Source organism: Amborella trichopoda, chromosome 9, assembly GCF_054954075.1.
Source record: "Amborella trichopoda isolate Santa Cruz 75 chromosome 9, AtrichopodaSantaCruz75HAP2 v2.0, whole genome shotgun sequence".
Classification (NCBI taxonomy): Eukaryota; Viridiplantae; Streptophyta; class Magnoliopsida; order Amborellales; family Amborellaceae; genus Amborella; species Amborella trichopoda.
The window spans coordinates 14,120,257-14,139,651 of NC_142344.1; the positions used below are offsets into that span (position 1 = coordinate 14,120,257).

Sequence of the window (19,395 nt, forward strand, 5' to 3'; positions counted from 1 at the left end):
CATGTTTACATAAGGAGTCTTCCTTATACTATATACGTGCAATTCTGAAATTTGTTTTGGAGATGCAGGTTTGATGTCGGAAACAAATCAATTTTCAGCTAGGAACTTTAAATTTGAAAAATAGTATATTTGTAAAACCTTGACAATCTAGAAAATGGACGACGGTTCATATAACTTGTCACAAGATATACTATTTTAAGAATTAAAATCCTTTTTTTTTTCTTAAAGGTATAGTTTGTATAGAGTTGAGGCTCTAAGCAATCAAAGTAAAGCGAGCCTTCAAATAATGTCAATAAATACGGTTTCAATAGTGGAAATCTTTGTGATATACTTAAAATATATTTTCATATTTATTTTTAAAGTTTAAAGCTCTAAAAATAGTGTAGATCGACAAATCTATGAAAACTGGAAATATTGAAAATTGATGGTCCAAAAATGCATTACAAGATGCACTATTTCTAAAATTTGGAATTCATTTTTTTCCCATCTCCATGCATCTTGATTTTGAGATGATTAATTTGAAGATACTTAGGTATCAAAATAACCTCTTCTAGTGAAAATTTTGAGGTACGCTAGAGCCTCGGCTCTATATAAACTCGTATTAATTTATTTTGGTACGGTTTGTATAGAGCCTAGGCTCTAAACAATTACATAACCTACCTTTAAATAGTGTCCAGAAATGTGGTTTCAATACCTGAATCTTTGTGATAGTATTAAATTATATTTTTATCTTTATTTATAAAGTTTAAAGCTTGAAAAATAGTGTCGATCAACAGATCTATGATCAACAGATCTATGGAAACTTGAAAATTGACGATTCAAAAATGCATTACAAAATACACTATTTCCAAAACTTGAAATTCAATTTTTTCTTATGTCCATGTATCTTAACATCGAGATGATGAGTATATTTGAGCATTAAAACAGAGAATTTTTTGAGGTAGGATCAAATTTGATTGTTTAGAGCCTCGTTTTTTTAAATGATAAGGCAGATTCCCCAACTCGGGAGCACTCTCCTATATCCGCTCGAGATAACTTGGTATAAAACTTTTTCCAACAAAAACTTACAGTAATATGTGATAACGGTACATCCAAAAAGGACCTTAGTTCAGTAAGAGGAGGGGTGTGACGTGGGATTTAACAAAAGTCTTATCCGCCACTGAAGAGCTCGCGCTTGACGGTGAAAAGAGAGAGGAAGCCCGACTTCCATGTACCATGGTCTCTGCAATTCTATCTCCATCACTCCCAACCCCTCTCTTCCCCACTTCTTCCACAACTCGTAACCCTAGCCTGCAATGGAGTAGCAGAAACCCTAAGAGACTCACTGTGGTGGCTACTTCTTCAACCATTGTTCTGGTTGATAAGGCGGAGGCGACCAAGGTCAACCGACTCAAGCATCTTTACAATGAAAAAGTTGTCCCTCTCCTCAAAGAAGAATTCTCTTACACCAACATACATGAGGTGAGCTCCACTCTTCTTGATTTGGAATCTGGAATTCCTCCTGTTTCATATCTTTGTTTCGTGTTCTTTTTCTTTCTTTCAAAGGAAAGAATGTGTTTTCTCTTTGTACAATCAAATCACTCTCTCTCTATCTCGCACATAAAGGTTGGGGTTCATGGAGATATTCACAGCTTGTTCATGGGTTGGATGAATAGTTTTGTCGCGGGATAACATGTGTTTTCTATTTGGGTTTCCTTTTCTTATCTCGATAATTGAACTCTGTTGTTGGCTTCCTGTCAATTATCCATTTTGCGAACCAAATGACTGTAGGTTTATCATTTGTCAAGGAAACAATTTCTTCATTATGCTCTTCTTTAACCATTATCATGTCTTCCTATCTTAATAAGAAATGCTTGTACATACTTTTGAAAGCTAAATGTATGAGGTGTAGTTACAAGATTACCCAATGCTGGTTGATTGGATAATATTTAGTATTTGCTGCTGAATTCATTGAAAGGACTCATGTGATCTAGCCAGAGTATATAATAATTTTTTTTTTTTCTTTTTCAGTTCTTTTTCTTTTCTTCACGGCCTAGATCACTCATAAGTAGTCTTTTTAATATATAATAACTTTTTTTTTGAAAATTCTTTTACAATATAATAACTTCAAATAAAAGAAAAGAAAAGAATGCAATAGGATCTCAAGAACTTGAAACCATTCAAAAATTTTTCTTTTCATAACAAAGAAAAGACACAATCTATGCTCTAAGTTTGGGAATAAAAGACATAATAAATAAATATGTAAGAAACAAAAGAGGGTGTCGGAGATTACCTCAATCTGGTTTCTTACATCCCACACCGAGTCACCACCTTCCGATGTCACGGGATCTAATGGTCAACCTTCAATCTTAATCGAGAAAGCAAGTTTTGGACAAGTCACACCAATAGAACATGAACCCCTATGATCACAAATTCAATAGATAGGTGAACCCTCTTGATAACCTAGTTTGAGAAAGATGCTTCTCTTTCTACCACACTCTATAGACTTAGCCCCAATATGAGATGAGAGGAGACAAGAGAGCAACCATGAGAGAGATATAGAGTGGGGTGTGCCCCCTTAGGGTTTTCTTTGAGAGGAGTGAGAGTTTCCAAGATGAGAGAGAAGTTTCCTTCTAGGTGGGGTGTGCACCTTAATTTTTATAAGAGAGTGAATTCCTCTTCTACGGGCGTGCCCCTCTTATTGTATATGGGAGAGAGAAGAGAGATTTTAGGTGTAAGAGATATGATGTAGAGATTTGGATAGGGAACTCCCTTTTTTATAGTGCTTGAACAAATTTAGGGTTTTTTAGGGTTTTCCTTGGCTTGCCACTCATGTGAGATTGAATATGCACCATTGATCTTGGGTGACTAGTGGGGTGAGAGATATGAGCTCTCTATTCCATAGATGAGCCATCAACATCCTTTAGAAGGTACTAGAACCATTATCCTCCACTCCCTAAACCATTTTCTCATTAATTAATTCCAATAAAACGTTAATATATGATAATATTATTTTTTCTTATTTTATGCATGAGTCTTCTCATACATACCAAAATATTACTCAAAATTTCCTCAAGGCTTAAGCTTTCTTAAAATGACACAAACTTATCTCTCAAGCTTTAGAGCTTGATTATAAAAATAGAAAGTGTCCTAGGTGGGGTGTGCCACCCATTGTGGCACATAATGGGCCCCACCCAATTTTGCTATGGTGGGCCCAAAAGTCCTATTGAGCCTCCTATGCAATTAGGTTATTATTTATTTTTGAAAAACATAAAATCATTATTTGAATATTTAAATCATTAAAAAATCAATATCTTTGCTTTTATAAATCCAAATTTGATAAATAAAATATCTAGAGATTAAGAAAAATTCAAATAACAATTCCAAAAATCATGTATTATTAAAATAAATAAAATTAAATACTTTGATGGGAAAAGGATCCATATGGTCTAGGAATAAATATCCACTGGGGCACTCTATGTCCAACTGCAAACTACGAACCACACATGCTTTCTCAAACCGACCCAGTGTTTTCCATGACCTACAGTCCATGCAGGGGATCATTAATGGGTCACCAAAGTCTAGCCAATGGGTAAGGGGTCGTAGTCCCATTATATGGATTTCAGGTCCCCCCCTGGAGACGAAACCAAGGTCATCAAACCAACGTCATCCATTGCTTGATGGTGGACAAGGGGTATCTCTTGCATATGCACACACTTCACCCTGAAAGGTAGTTCACTTTCCAAAAAACGGCTATCAATATGCATGCCGTGTGGTGGTACAAATGGTGAGGCTTTTGCATCGTCTCTGAGGGCCTCCATCACACACAAGGGTCATATAGTCCCTTGGCTCACTCTTCCAGGCATACTCTGATCTCATCAAGGGATAACCCATCTAACCATCATCGGTAACATGGGTTTTCCCCAACCAGACTGATCTAGCACGTTAACCACAGTCTAGTATTAGCAAACATCATTTGCTTAGTATGATCCACACAGGATCACACTCCCATTGAGTTCATGTTCTACTATATAATTCTTTTACAAGCACTCATAAGGCCTTTAATGGCCATACACACCCAACATTCATGTCCATGGATATATGCTCAGATGGACGCTATTGTGTAGGTAGCTGTCCCTTTGGTTATTGATTTGAGCTCTATGGCCTTTCTTCTCATTGTAGTCGGGTTTGATGTCAGTTATACTTCTTTTTCAGAACTTCCTTTCTTTTTAGGAATTTTTATGGAACTCATGAACACTCCATCTCCACAAAGAGAGAAGCTTTCACCCAATATGTTTCGAAACTGTTTCGAGATTTTAATTCTCTGTAGTACTTTTCTTTTGTCCTTTTATTTCTAAATCATAGATATGTCTTACGGTGGTTCTCATTTCATCTCGTCACTGGGATTAGACTTTATGTGATTTATCTTCAAATGATTCCATTTTAGGATAGAACTAAATAGAAACAGTACTCTCTGTTTTCTGTTTCTCTCTTAATACCATTAATGTGTATACCTGCAAGTTATTATTTTTTATTTTTCTCTCTCAATTCTGTATTTTGGTTGGCTTCAGAGATTGTGAAATTAGTTCAATAAATTGACAATGTGAAAATTTGATTTGCTCGTATGATTTGGGATGATCTTTTTAGTTGTTGCTATTTTTAAGACACTGTGATTCACTTAATGTGTGAACAGTATTTTATCATTGTTGATGTAGTCCTTTTTATTCGTCCATAGACATGGAAAATTCCTCTCAATCAAGGTTCTGTGACTCGGATCGGCCCTTGGCCTCGATCGTGGGCCAATCCAAGTAACTCAGCCTAGTCTGAGTGGACTCAGTGAAGTCCTGTCCAGGCCCCACAACAGAGGTCCAATAATATAAAAATAAAATGTAAAAAAAAAGTGAAAAAGAACTTAAAATCAGCAAAAAATAAAATAAGTAATAGAAATTGTTAAAAGTTTACTAAAAGTTGAAAAAGTATATAGAAAATGGACTATTGAAAAAATTGATTTATCTTTAAAATACTTCAAAAAAAAAGGAAAAAATAGAAAATTGGAAAATATAATAAGAGAAGCTCTCAAATCATAATAAAAAGGATAAAGTGATAAACATTATATAGAAGTAGCTACTGGTCCAGTACAACTCGCTTCCTCATAGTGCATAGGCCGAGTTACTTGGCCAAGTCCATGTACACTAATCTTGAGTATATAAATCTCCTCTCTAGTCTATCCTATTTACTGATTGCAAAAATGCTTGCATCTCATTTTTCAATTTTAAACTGATTCCTAAAAAATTATATAAACATTTCAGATGGTGAAAATTTCTCAATCCTTTTGAGGCTGGTAGTAATATCTGATGTTTTCTCTTGTTTGATATCAATAGCATGTTCTACGGTGATGAATTTGACTTGTTCTTTCAAAATTTTGTCTGAATTGAAGAACATTTCATCCTGTTACTTGTCGATGCTCCTTTCCTATTTCTTGACACATCAATATACCGTTATTTGAAAATTTGAAATTCCTTCTATTTCAAATCATGTCATACAGCTCACGTGTAATAGCACGTTTGAAAGTAGGTGAGCATCTGGAATAAACAATGTAACTTGATCAATCTTTTGATAGGGGGATTCAAGATTGCCATGAGAAAGGGAGTCTTAATACGAAAAGAAAACTACAACATAAGGAATTATTCCCAAAAGAGGCTTTTGATTCCGCACTTTCCTTTTCTTTTATCTCCTTGAGCATCCTCTTCTGTGGGTTGCTAAGGTGTTTTGCACATCTCTCTCTTTTCAATTAAAAGGTTAACATTATAAAAAAAAAAAAATACAACCTTAGGAAATTATGAGAAAAGTATTAGGGCTTGTAGGATTTATGTTCCTGTTGTAGTGGCCAGCAATTTAGTTGGAAGATTCTTTTTGTTTTCCGTGTAAAATGCCTCATACCAGTAATTATTTATGTGCACACACGTGAAAATGTGCGCATGTGAATGTGCCTACGTTCTTGTGCTTACATATGGATGAGTGCGTACATGTACACATACATATGTTCATACATATAGAAGCAAGCTGTTCATGCATGTGTGGCTGTGCTTAGATGCTTGGAACATGCATCCTTGTCTGTCTTTAGGTTAAGGATTTTTTGTTCTTTTTCAATATGTTCTTTTGAGGTTACCATTTTGAACAGGAATTTTTTGTAGGTTCCCAAAATTGAGAAGATAGTAGTTAATTGTGGCATTGGGGATGCAGCACAAAACTCCAAGGGTTTAGAAGCTGCAATTAAGGACATGTCCCTCATTGCTGGCCAAAGGCCAGTCAAGACACGTGCGAGAGTGTCCATCGCAAGCTTCAAGCTCAGGGAAGGCTATCCCGTGGGCATAGCTGTCACTTTAAGAGGAAATGTGAGTTTTCTATAATATCCCTGGTTATATATAAAGCTTATGTATTATTTTCTAGGTTACTTTCTGCTTTTTTTGGACTCTGATTGCATTTGTTTTGTTACTTGGTATTGCATTATTTACCATGTAAATCTTATTATAAATTAGAACTTTTATCATGTTTTATAAACATCGTCTTCTTTCTTCATCAATTATTATGAATCGACCAAACTGGAAGACAGCCAATTTACCACTTCAAACATTTTACTGAACCGTTCTTGGTCTTCAAAAGATCAAAAGTCACTACTTGTTTTGAATAACTTCAGCAAAGGACGAGTAACTAGTGCTCCCCCCCTTCTCTCTCTCTCTCTCTCTCTCTCTCTCTCACTCTCTTTCACATAATTACTGGAATTTGTTTGCTAGGTCACGATTCGGCTTCAGAATCCCTATTCAGCGATTCTGGCAAGGAGTCTTCACAGAACCCATTTCCATGAAGTCATGAATCTTGATTCCTTATTATAGGAATCTCGATTCTGACATTTCCCGAATCTTGATCCAAACTTTTATGAAATCTTGATTCCAAGTTTTTCGAATCTCAATTCCAACGTTTATTGAATCTTGATCCACATTTGTTGATTCCAGATTCCACATATAATGAATCTCGATTTGATTTTTTTTTTTTTTTTAATCTAGAATCCACGACATCAAGTACGTTGGTTTGTAGGTATAGGAAACCGTGATCCAATCAACATGAAATCTTACTTCAACCTTCATAGAATCTTGATCCTAATTTTTTGAATAACATTGTTTCCTATGGTGCACAAAACTGTGAATTGTTGAACGTAGAATCTGACATCAAATATTTATAGATTTTGATTTCAGTTATTTGGAAACCCGATTGGAGAACATTGTTTAGGTACTCCAAAAAATAATCCAATGAACGCAGTGCTGGCGTATTTGTAACACGAATCGACTTTCAAATGCAAATATTTAGAGTTAAGAAATACTCAACATGTATGTTTCTAACGTCTTTTGTAGGAAACAAAGGCAAGTATAACTAGGGCGTTTGAGCATTAATAAGAATATTAATGGTGCTAGGACTGGCGCGAATCACGTTTTTAATAATTCTAGGCTTGGGTGACTTTTTAAAAAATATAAATTATAAAGAGTTTTACATTCAAATAGGACTACAACATAGACAACACCATAGCACAAACAAAGTCCTATTTTGAACTATAATAATGAAATCAACATCACATTTCAAAAATACATGAGATAATATTTGTATCTTTTGTGGACAATTTCCTTGGTGGACTACGAATGTCTATTAATTGACCTTACTTTCTGATTACTGTGTTTGAGGCTGTATAGTCAATAACTCAGTACATTGACTTCATATCTTAGAGACCTTTGATCTCATTTGCTTGATAATGTTCTAAGTTGTTAAGGCATGAGATGTCGTTAATGTAGGAATTTTGAGTCCAAAAGGGTTGAAACTCGACCCCATAGAGTTATAAATCTCGATTGCCTTGTGGGTCGAAACTCAATTCCAAACTGATATGAATCTCGATTCCAAACTGGTATAAATCGTGATTCCAAATACATCAAAAAACTCAATTACAAAGATGTCGGAATTGCGATTCCATATATGAAGGTATCGCGTTTCCATATGAGTCGATTCCAAATAAGTTAAAAACTCAATTCCAAAGCGGTCGAAATCTCGATTCCATGTATGTAGGGATCTCGATTCCATTTGGGTCGCTACTTGATTCCTATTAAGTAGGAATCCCGTTTCCTGTGATTCCCTTGTATAGATGTCGAAAATTTTTGAAAATAGGAATCTTCTAGCCAGCCACGATTCTGCAATTCCTATATATATAAGAAGAGACTGTGCAACGCCTATGGGCAAAAATGAACAGTGTTTCACCCATAGGCTCAACGCCGTCTGAAAATTAAAAAACTGCAACGGACATAGCATGTCTATTGCGATTTTTCGATAAAACCGCAACGACTGTTGCGGAGTGAAACACTATTCAAATTCGCCCATAGGCGTTTTTAAGACTTCTTCCTCTCTCTTTCTCTCTCTCTCTCTCTCTATATATATATATATATATATATATATATATTCCCCTACAACATAGTAGATCTATGCTTCCCCTACCATACGGGCGTCCAATTTTGATCAAAAGAGCCACTCACCGTTTGATCTTAGATCCAACGCCTCAAAGTATTTTATTTTTAATTTTTTTAATACAAATTGTATGAATATGAAATTTGGTATGTGCCATTTTCTCATTGGGGCGCACCTATAAAAATATATTAAAAATAAATTTTTGATAAAATATAATGACCAAAATACCGCTTGAAACTTTTAGGGGTATTTTGGTCATTTTATTTTATTAAAAATATTTTTTTTATATTTTTCGCTAGAGCGAGTTTAATAAAGGATTGGGCATACAAAATTTGGTGTCAAAATAATTTATAAAAAAAAAATGAAAAATAAAATAGTGTAGAGACGTGACATTGTGATTCGGGCGATCTTAGCCCTCCATTCAGAATGGACGGTTGGATAAGGGAAAGTATATAAGTTTTATGTTATAGGGGAAGCATAGAAAGCTTGCGGGTTATGCTAGGGTGCTCACACTATAGAGTATCTTATAGTTGGACTCAACAAATTTTGGGCACTTATATACCCTTGTTTTGTAATACAATAATTTTTTAGTGAGGGTATTTTTGGCCATTAGGAGATGCGTGGCATTATCCACATACTTACTAAAAAAATGTTTCATGTATAAAACAAGGGTAGATAAGTGTCCAAAATTTGTTGAGTACAATTATAAACTGCTCTATAGTATGAGAACCCTAACATAATCCTATATATATATATATATATATATATATATATATATATATGGGGTGTGGTTTGTATAAGGTATCATCCTTAAACAATCAAAATAAGGCACACCTCTAAAGCTTGCCAAAAGATGCAGTTTTGGTGTCGGAAACCCTTACTATTGTCTAAATTACCCTTAATTATGAATTTAAAACTCCAAAAAATGGTTTAGATTGAGTAAATCTATAAATGCTTAAATTTTTTGAAGATGTACAATATAGATAATGTGCTACGAAGTGTACTACTTTTTAAGACTTGATTTCCTTTTCTTTCATACTTATACATCTCGAGGAATTTGACATGAATGCATTTGGGAGAACTTAGGTATAGCTTCAATAGGCGATAAGATGAGAGAGTAGACTTAGGTGGGTTGAGCATGTGCAACATAGACTCAATACAACACCTGTTAGGAGGTACGAGTTCAAGTAGAAAGCTAAAAAAGGGGTAGGGGATAGGCCCAAAAGGACATGGTTAGAAGTAGTGTGAACAGATATGGGACTTGTGGCCTCACTGAGGGTATGGCCTTTGATAGAGCAGAATGACAGACCAGGATTCCTGTAGGCAACCCCAAATCGTTGGGAAAAAGTTTTGATGATGATGATGATCTATACAACTTAAGGGCAAGATGGTCAATTGTAAGGTTTTCAATGTCTAAACAACCTTTTTAGGTGGATTTTCGAGGTGCACCTTACTCTACAAAGTTTGACACCTTATATATATATATATATATATATATATATATATATATATAGGAAAATATTGCATACTCCCTTTAGCTATTTATGCAGCAGTAACTCAAAGGCCCAAAAATTTCTAAAAATATCTACCTAGAGGATTTTGGATGACGACCCAAATTCATTCGGCAAACAAGCTCATGAACCCAAAAAGAACCCCAGAGAATGTTTTCTTTATTTAGGCGAGAGGAATTGCAAGGATACAAAGTATCTATTGCAGATGTCCTCATCATCACCAGATAAACAATGCAATGAACAAAAATAAAATAAAATTAGATCTAAAATGGACTGGTGGCATTCACCGAAGTTTTTCTCTCCCAAAGACATCCATTTTTTATGTTTTTATTTTATTTTATTTGTGAGATTGTTTGCAAGCTTCTAGAGAATTTGAGCTTTTGGGGTCAAACAATCCTCCTAGATAGTTTTTTTTGGAGTTTTTGGGACATTAGCTAGTTTTATAGAAATTAGCCCATGGAAGTATGAAGTATTCCCCTTACATATTTACATGTACACACACGTGTGGACATGTACTTGTCTCCATCTTTGGCCCAGAAGTGCCCATTACTCCACAAGGATCCCCTGCTTCCCCCTTTTTCTTTAGCAAAGGTCCCATGTTCTCCCCACCTTCCCCTCCTAACATTGTCCATGAATACAGAAGTAGACCCATCTCTACATCACTATCCTGCCACCTTCTCTTCATGCAATCTTCTGCTCTCCATCTCCCATGGGCCTCAGTAATTGGTAGGCAACCAAGTGTATTTAGCCTCTTACTACCATCTTTCTAAGGGTGTACCATCTTTCTACATGGTAATATTTATGTGTGACAAATGGGTTAGGCTGGGATGGGTTGCAGTGCTTCCATACGCGGCTGAGAGAGAGTGAATAAAAGATTGAAACATGTGACTGCTCTCATGATCAGGGGTGGGTAGTCAAAAGATCATTGGCATGTTATATTTTCTAAATCCGTCTCAAAACTGAAGGTCATTTGGTGACTTTGTTAAACAAGTGGAAACTAAGTGGTCTGGAATGTGTACATTTCATTGGCTTAGGGTTTAAGAATTGGTTTAATAGCATGTGAGAAGTTGCTTCCAGGATTGTTCTGTACAATTGACCACAAATGACTGGTGTAACCTGCATATATTGGGGCCTAATTTGAATGTATGGTTTACATTTCAATTCGTTGAAAATATTTGATTTACATTTGAGATCGTAAGTTTGTGTTTTGGAAGTTATGATTTTTAAATATAAAATCCAGCATGCCATTGTTCTACAAAATGTGCTTCTGAATTTAAAATAGTTGCTCAGTTATTCGTGGCATTTCATGGATTTTACTATAGTCTTCTGGTTAATTTGAGAGAAGCTGTTCACAGAAAAGAACTTATACCTTTTTTCATAGATACCAAATATATTTGGCAAATTACAAGGATGCATCAATGGCAAAAAAAAAAAAAGAAATTTATATGGAAGCAGAAAATGGAATACCAACCTATCCCTATGAAGTGTTTGTATGGGGATTTGTTCACATTGTTATGTCTCGACTTCTTAAGTGTCCACAACCCAATTCTCTCAAAAAAAAGAAAAGAAAAGGGTGTCCACAACTCAATCTAAGCTGGAAGTACTTGTTAAACGCTATGCTCTATGCTAGGACGAGTTCTAGGCAGTCCTACGATTAACAATATCTTTCAGTGGGAGCAGGGGTGGGCACATGTTTGTAATATGTGGAAAGTATGTGAAGCTTTCCATGTAGAATGTGTCTGCAATATGTGGGAAGCTTTGTGGTCTTTATGGAGTTATAAGCATGTGAAGCATGGGATCTTAGATTCTTGTTGGAGTGTTTCAATGGATTTCCATACCAAATTGTGTACTTGATGAGTTGAAGGTATTTGGGTACTTTCACTACTAATAGGTGGCTGGATGATATGGAACTCCTGTAATGTTAAGATGACCTATTACCATTAGAGCTTTTCTTTATTTAATCACTTACATCAGTTGCTAGTGGCTGGATGAAAGGCTATGTTAGTGCTTTTGCCATGCTTTCCCTTTTTCTGTTGCTGCATTGATGATAGTGGTAGTACTAGTTGGTTGGACAGGATGCAAATGTTTTTCGATCTGGTGATCATCAGGTGAATTGCGAACTAGCAGGCCCTTCTGTGGAAATTCCATGTGGCCTATTGGCTAAATTATGACATAGTACATTAAATCCCATGAATTGAGTAGGCGAGTAGTTTACTTTTCATATAAAGGAAGATTGTTGGTTGCAATGACAGATGGATGATTGGTTTTGATTTTTTTCTGCATTTGGATTCCTTTGAAATCCACAGTCAACTGGATGAGAATGCGAGATGGAGTAGGACTTTTAATTTTTTTATTTTTGGTATTTAGGTGTCTTACTTCCGCTGTCAAATTTATCATGCTGTCTTTGATATTTCTAGTGGGGCGTAGATGGCATGTTCGATTGTTGCATGACTGGAAGAGTGGAAAATGTTAATGAAGTTCCCAGGTTTCTTGGACTATGGGGATTAAATGTACTATACCACAATGCTATCTAGGTGGCTAGGTTTTTCTAAGGTGTATTTGGTTGTTTGAGGAGAGACTTGTTGGAATTGATTTTGGTTTATGCGAATGACTGTGATATGTATTCTGTATATGTAATTATTATTTCAGAAGCTTTATAGGTACTGATACTCCTAAGGGGAGGTTTTGATAGCGGGCATGTCATCTTTGACAGTCGATTTTAATTGGTGTTGTGGGACGTGCTGGTGGAATTGCGTAATGGGGTTTGTACATGACAAGTTATATCTGGGCCTGGATGTATTTCGGTGACCACTTCAGGTTAGTGGCATTTATTGGTTTTGGGGAATCACTGTAGGGGTGAGTTCTAGGTTGTAATCATAGGGTGAATATGATGGCCTTTACTTTTTCCCTTGTTCTCAGATGTGAAGGGAGCCCATTGGGAAGGTTTTCTTTGCTTTGCTAGTTTGGTTTGTGTAAAGACATTAGATTTCTTTCAATCGCCTCTTTGTCTAGATTTGAATTTGTAACCTGTAGCACTGGCGAAAGTGTCTTTGATTAAAAGCTATTTTAATTTCATGACTAAGCAAATTAACATTATACTTGGAAAAACATTTTTAATAGGCATTAGATGTATTGCTTCTCCCAATGTAAAGATTATCAACCATAGTGCTGTAAAACCCCATGGGATCTGATTAGAATTGCAAGATAGTATTTGTGTAATGGGTTTCTTCTTGGGTTTCTTCAAACTTACTTTCCAGTGTTAGATTTTGTCATAAATTAACCATTCATAGGTGGGTGGATTTTCAGATCTTGTTACTGATAAGTTACACCCAGAAATTTGTTGTCCAATCCCTCTACCATAAATAAGAAAAATGGATGAATGACAAATAATTGCAAATTCTCTATCATGAGGGTATTCACGAACTTAGTAGAGTTGTTTTGTGTTTATTTTCATTAGGTGAACAGCCTACCTATTGATAGTTCTGAGACCTTTAATTCCCAATTTTCACATTCATTTACTTCATTTGATCAGCATCTAGCCTTAAGTTTGATTACCAGGACAAGTGAAATTTAAAGATACCATGGTATTGTTCTCTGAGTTTTGGAGTCAATCTAACATTGTCATACTTTTTCTTGTTGCAGATGATGTTTTATTTTTTGGATCGCCTCATAAATCTGGGGCTTCCTAGGACACGAGATTTTCAGGGTTTGAATCCCAACAGCTTTGATGGTCATGGGAACTTCAGCATTGGATTGCGTGAACAGAGTGTGTTTCCTGAAATTGCGTATGATGCAATTGGTAAGCCCAGGGGCATGGATATTTGCATAACCACGACTGCAAAGACTGATAATGAAGCTCAAAAACTGCTTGCTCTTCTTGGGATGCCGTTGCGTGAAAGTGGACCTACCACACCATTAGTTCGCAAAAAGAAGAAAAAGGCACATCACTTCGACTCAAAATCAAAATTACGAGGCAAAAAGTGATCCTCTTATCAGTTTCTTTCACTTTCCCATTTGGCTTATTTCTTGTAGCGTGTTGCCGATTTTGTTTGATGCTATTTATTTTGGATTAAATGCATGGAGGCTGGCTAGGAGAGCTTATTTGTACAAGTACCTCTGCGTTGTATCTTTTATGTGCTTCTTAATTACTTTCTTGTTGTACATTATGGTAAAACTTTCACAGAAGAGTCCCCATTTTCAGAATGTACTAGGGTTTTCTACCCCACTACTTAGCACCTCTTTAACCCATATGGGATCTTTGTGTTGGGTATATGCCTTCTTCATTGCTGTAATGCTGTTTTTTAAGCAAAGTTAATACCAGTGGGAGGGTAATTCGTCAACTTTCTGAATGCTGGGGTGGTGCTTTGTATCTCCCATTCTTTCCTGAAAACCAGTCAGAATTGTATATTTACTGCAAAATCTGCTGAAACCAGCGGTGCATTGGAATTACTCCCCTATCATGCTGTACGTGTGTAGCTGGATTTGAAGTAATGGTTGATGCTCTGAATGATGGATGCTGGGGTCCAAGGAAAATGGCGAACAAAAACTCATTGACGCTTTGTCAATGAACTTTACTTTTACTTCATTTTATTCTTATCTGTAGGTGAAGTTTCACTCATGCAAGGAAAATGGCGAACAAAAACTCATTGACGCTTTGTCAATGAACTTTACTTTTACTTCATTTTATTCTTATTTGTAGATGAAGTTTTACTCATGCTTATTGCTTAAAAACTTCTCAGGTTTCTTTTGTTTTTCCAAAGATTTTATTTCTATTTTTGTTTTCTTAAGATTTAATTCTCCATTTTCTTAAAAATATAGTATCTTGAAAGGCTTATATCTTATATGTGACTGCATAATTGTTTCAGCTTTAAGGCTGTAATTTTTACAGCTTAAGGGAACTAGGTACACAGCAAACAAACGGGGATGCCCTAATCTCCTTTGAGTGTTTCCAGTTCCTCCCCAAAACCTGGGGTAGAGTATGAGATACCCTTATAAAGGCACGTCTGCCAACAGGGATTGGGAAATCCTGAAATGCCATCCCAAGCGTGTCTTGTAGCAGGCCTAAGGGGGATTAGGAATCCCATCCCCTATCCCCCAGGACCCTAGGATTCCAATTGAGGTGGTGATCCGTGATCGCGTCAGTGCCCCCTCTCTTGTTCAGAGGGATCGGCGCATGTGGGGAGACCGGCTGAACCCTCCACCTTACTCCCTCATTGAACCTTCCCACCTTGTGCCAGCTTATCTGTAATAGTTGTCTATATCTCATGGATCCAAAACTAGAGCTTGCCATGAAAATCTATGCAAAAAAATTATGATTTTTCGCTGTGAAATGGTTGTCTCCAAACCGTTAACCTCTCAACCCGAACTCGAAAACACTCTAAAACTAGACATTAATCAAAGCTTGGCATTTGGGTTTGCAGTTTCCTGTAGTTTTGATGCTAACTTTTTTGATGAAATTGCCGTAAAGTTGCAAATCAGCGCGATCAGTAAAAATTGATCCCATTAGGGTGCGGTTTGTATAGAGCCGAGGCTCTAAACAATCAAAGTAAAGTGCACCTTCAAATAGTGTCGAGAAATGTGGTTGCAATACAAGAAAATCTTTGTGATAGCTTTAAAATATATTTTCATCTTTAATTATAGAATTTAAAGCTTAAAAAATAGTGTAGATGATCTATAAAAACTTGATAATCATGAAAATTGACAGTCCAAAAATGCGTTACAAACTGAAGTACTTTCAAAACTTGAATCTATTTTTTTTCTCCCGTCTCTAATTTGATTGTTTAGAGCCTTGGCTCCGTATTAACTTTTCCTTATAAGATTGTGGTGTACATGTTAGGCTGTCGGTTTATAATTGAAAGCAATCAGTTAATACACGACAATGTAACTGAGAGTTTAACATTTTCTGACAAATGGTTTGAGTAATATCATACATCTCCTCAATAGAAGTACTAGAAAAATTTGTCCTTGTACAACATGGTATACACATGAGGCGTAGGTGGAAGGAGAATTCCATTCGTTTGCTTTGAACAATGAACATCAAGATTTAGAGAGAGATTTTCTTTGGTTGAGGAATATCAGGATTTGTTAGGAGTCAAAAGATTTAATTTCACCGAGGGAGCATATTGCCTATATACTCCCTTGGGGCAAAACCCAAAAAAAAAAAAACAAAAAAAAAAAACGGTCAAAGGTGCATTCACTATGGGCTCGAAAAGAAAAAACCACCTCAAGATTGAAGTGAAACCTTCCAACTTATGGGTGCGATCTAAGTGGTAAAAAACTCAAAATTCAAATTTTCATTTTTAATATAAGAATCTAATGATTTTACGTCGTTCCCCTAATTTTGGGTCAAATTTTTTTTTCAAGTTAGTTCTGCTAGAGGGAGTAAGTGTACACTATGCTCCACTGCTCGTATTAGAATCATGTATTTGGGCCTAAGCTCATAACCTCGCCCCCAATTGCACAAGTAGGTACACACATCACTTACTGAGGGGGAGAGAGGTTTATAAATATCTTAACCATTGGCAATATATATTAGATATTTTTACTAGAGAAACAATCTATTCCATCTCTTGTATAATTCAAGGGCCACAATGATTAAGGGAAATATGGTGCTTAGAAATTTTAACAAATCTTAGGAAAATTTGGGTTTTTAGGAATCTGAACAAATCTATCGTTCTTAGGAATTTTAAAAAATCTTAGAAAAATTTTGGTTCTTAGGAATCTAACAAATTTATTTCATACCTCGTCCATGTTTCCTTATCTGAAGCAAGTTTGAGAAGATTTTCATAGAAATAATTCGAAACTGCTGATGCTAAACCAATGTTGTTGTTTACAACCGGAAGATCTCGAATGAGATTTGCTCTGATTTATGTTTTAAACTAAGGGCCCGTTTGGTTCACCAGATTCTGGGCTCACATTTCTAGAATTTGTGCCAAAAAATTATGTTTGGATGTATTTTAATGAAGGGATTCACATTTCTGCCGGTATTCACTTTTCCACCTTTCAAGCCAAGTAGCTGGAGATGTTAATTCCCACTGAAATAGGTGGAATTCATATTTCTGGGAAACGATGGACATAAAACTTTTGCAGTAAGTTGTTTTGAACAAAATTTTTGAAGTCCGCCTAAAAGAGAAACAAAATGATTCTTACTCACCTGTGCGTGAAACCCTTGCTATAATATATAAATAACATTTTATATAAATAATATATTATTTTATATTATATATTATTAATATATATTTAGATTATATTATATTATATTATATTATGTATTAAATTTATGGTAAACACTACAAAACGTCTTTAAGTGAAGTTCTATAATACTTCACCGGCACTTCATCATTGTCCAAAGTTCATCACACGATTACGGTCGTCTAGTAGTATTTAAATTTTAATCATTATTTTACAAATCAGATTTATTTAAAATTTGGGACGTGTGTACATATGACCAATTCGTTTCAAAATAAAATATTAAAAAAATAATATTTATAAAATGAAATAACAAAAATACCCCTGAAAATTTATAGGGGTATTTTAGGTCATTTGTATCATCTAAATTACTTGTTTTATATTTTATACAGGTGCGTCTCACTAAGCCGCATGCACCTACAAAACTTCTGATCAATATTATTTGTAAAACAAATATTAAAATTCAAATACTATCAAACATATGTGGCTGTGTGATGAACTTTGGACGGTGACAAAACCGTAGATGAAGTACTGTCGAACTTTACCTATAGGCGTTTTGTAGTGTTTTCCATATATTTGTATTATATCATATCATCTCATCATCATAGCCAGTTTCTAATTAATTAGGGTTAGCTACATGAATCCTGATTTGCCATTCTGCTCTAGTAAAGACCACACCTTTAGTGAGGCCATAAGTCCCCATATTTTTTTGGACAGCTTCCAACCATTTCCTTTTGGGCTTACCCCTTTCCCTTTTCAGTCATTCCACTTGAACTAATTTGCACCTTTTAATAGGTGCTACATTTGGTCGGCGCCACATATGGCCAGCCAACCTAGTCTGCGTTCTCTCTTCTTATCGTTTATTGGTGCTACACTTAAATTCTCTCAGATGGATTCATTTTGAATTCTATCCCTTCTTTTCTTGCCACTTATCCATCTCAACATCCTCAACTCCACTACACTCATTTTATGGGTATTTTATTTTTTGTCCTCCCAACATTCTGCCCCATAGAGCAAAGCTGATCTCACAACTATCATATAAATTTTGCGCTTCAGCTTTATTGATACGCAATGATCACATAAAATTTCAGTTGTACATATCCACTTTACCCACCTAACTCTAATTCTATGCGTGACGTCTTCCTCAATCTCTCCATTTTCCTAGGTTATCGACTGAAGATATCAAAAGTTGTGGTCTTTTTTGTACTTCATATCCATCAATCTTAACTATTTTCTCATCTCTACTTTTGTTATTAATGAACTTGTGTTCCATATACTCTGCTTTAATCCATCTAATTTTAAAATATTTGGATTCTAGATTATCCCTCCAAAATACTGACTTTGTGTTGACGACGTTTCGAGTTTGATTGATCAAAACTATGTCACCTGCGAACAACGTGCATCGTTGTACCTCATCATGTATGTGTCTAGTTAAGTCATACATAACTAAGATAATGACGTATATGCTCAATGTAGACCTATTGTAATTGAAAACTCACTCGTCTCTCTACTAATTATTCGTACACTAGTTAGTGCTCCATTGTACATATCTCTTACCAAGTTAATGTAGTGTTTGGAGACTTGTTTTTTTTTCAGCACCCACCAAATCAAATCTCAAAGTACTCTATCATAAGCTTTTTCTAGATCAATAAAGACCATGTGTATGTATTTTCTCTTCACTCTAAACTTCTCAATCAATTGCTTAAGTAGAAAAATAGTCTCAGTTGTTGACGTTCTTGGCATAAAACTAAATTGATTATCAGATACATTTATTGCATGCCTTAGTCGTTGCTCAAGCACTCACTCCTAAAGCTTCATAGTATGGCTTATAAGCATGATCACTCCATAGTTCGCACGATTTTGTATGTCTCATTTGTTCTAGTAAATAAGTACCACAATACTTATCCTCCATTCGTCTGATATTTTCTTTGTTATCAATACCTTGTTGAACAACTTCATCAACGAGTCAATGCCAATCTCCTCCATGCACTTCCAAATCACTTATAATTTTAGACGTTCATTATTCTCATCAAGACACACCTAATAAACTCCTAATAAACACAGGAAACTGCCACGACTCATTTTCACCCATGGGAGAAAATATTTAAACTACTAAATTAGAAGTGCCAGTTTTTAACAACTTCTAATTCTTATGGGCGAAAAAATTGTTCTTTTTCACCCATAGGCATTCCATAGCTGGGCAACTAGAATGAAT

General features: G+C 35.5%; 1 protein-coding gene across 2 annotated transcripts; it reads left to right on the plus strand.

Moving 5' to 3' along the window:
* Window positions 1–1,122: 1,122 nt before the first annotated feature.
* Window positions 1,123–14,332, plus strand: LOC18424422 (Ribosomal L5P family protein). 2 transcript variants are annotated; one of them, XR_016040154.1, is made up of 4 exons: window positions 1,123–1,461; window positions 6,174–6,374; window positions 12,706–12,809; window positions 13,635–14,332. XR_016040154.1 is itself a non-coding variant. In XM_006829009.4 (3 exons), exons 1-3 carry the CDS (start codon window positions 1,216–1,218, stop codon window positions 13,974–13,976), a joined length of 789 nt encoding a protein of 262 aa, XP_006829072.1. In that variant the 5' UTR covers window positions 1,123–1,215; the 3' UTR covers window positions 13,977–14,332. The 2 variants fall into 2 exon arrangements, 1 of the variants encoding a protein (XP_006829072.1); XM_006829009.4 differs by lacking the exon at window positions 12,706–12,809.
* The last annotated feature ends 5,063 nt before the right edge of the window (window positions 14,333–19,395 follow it).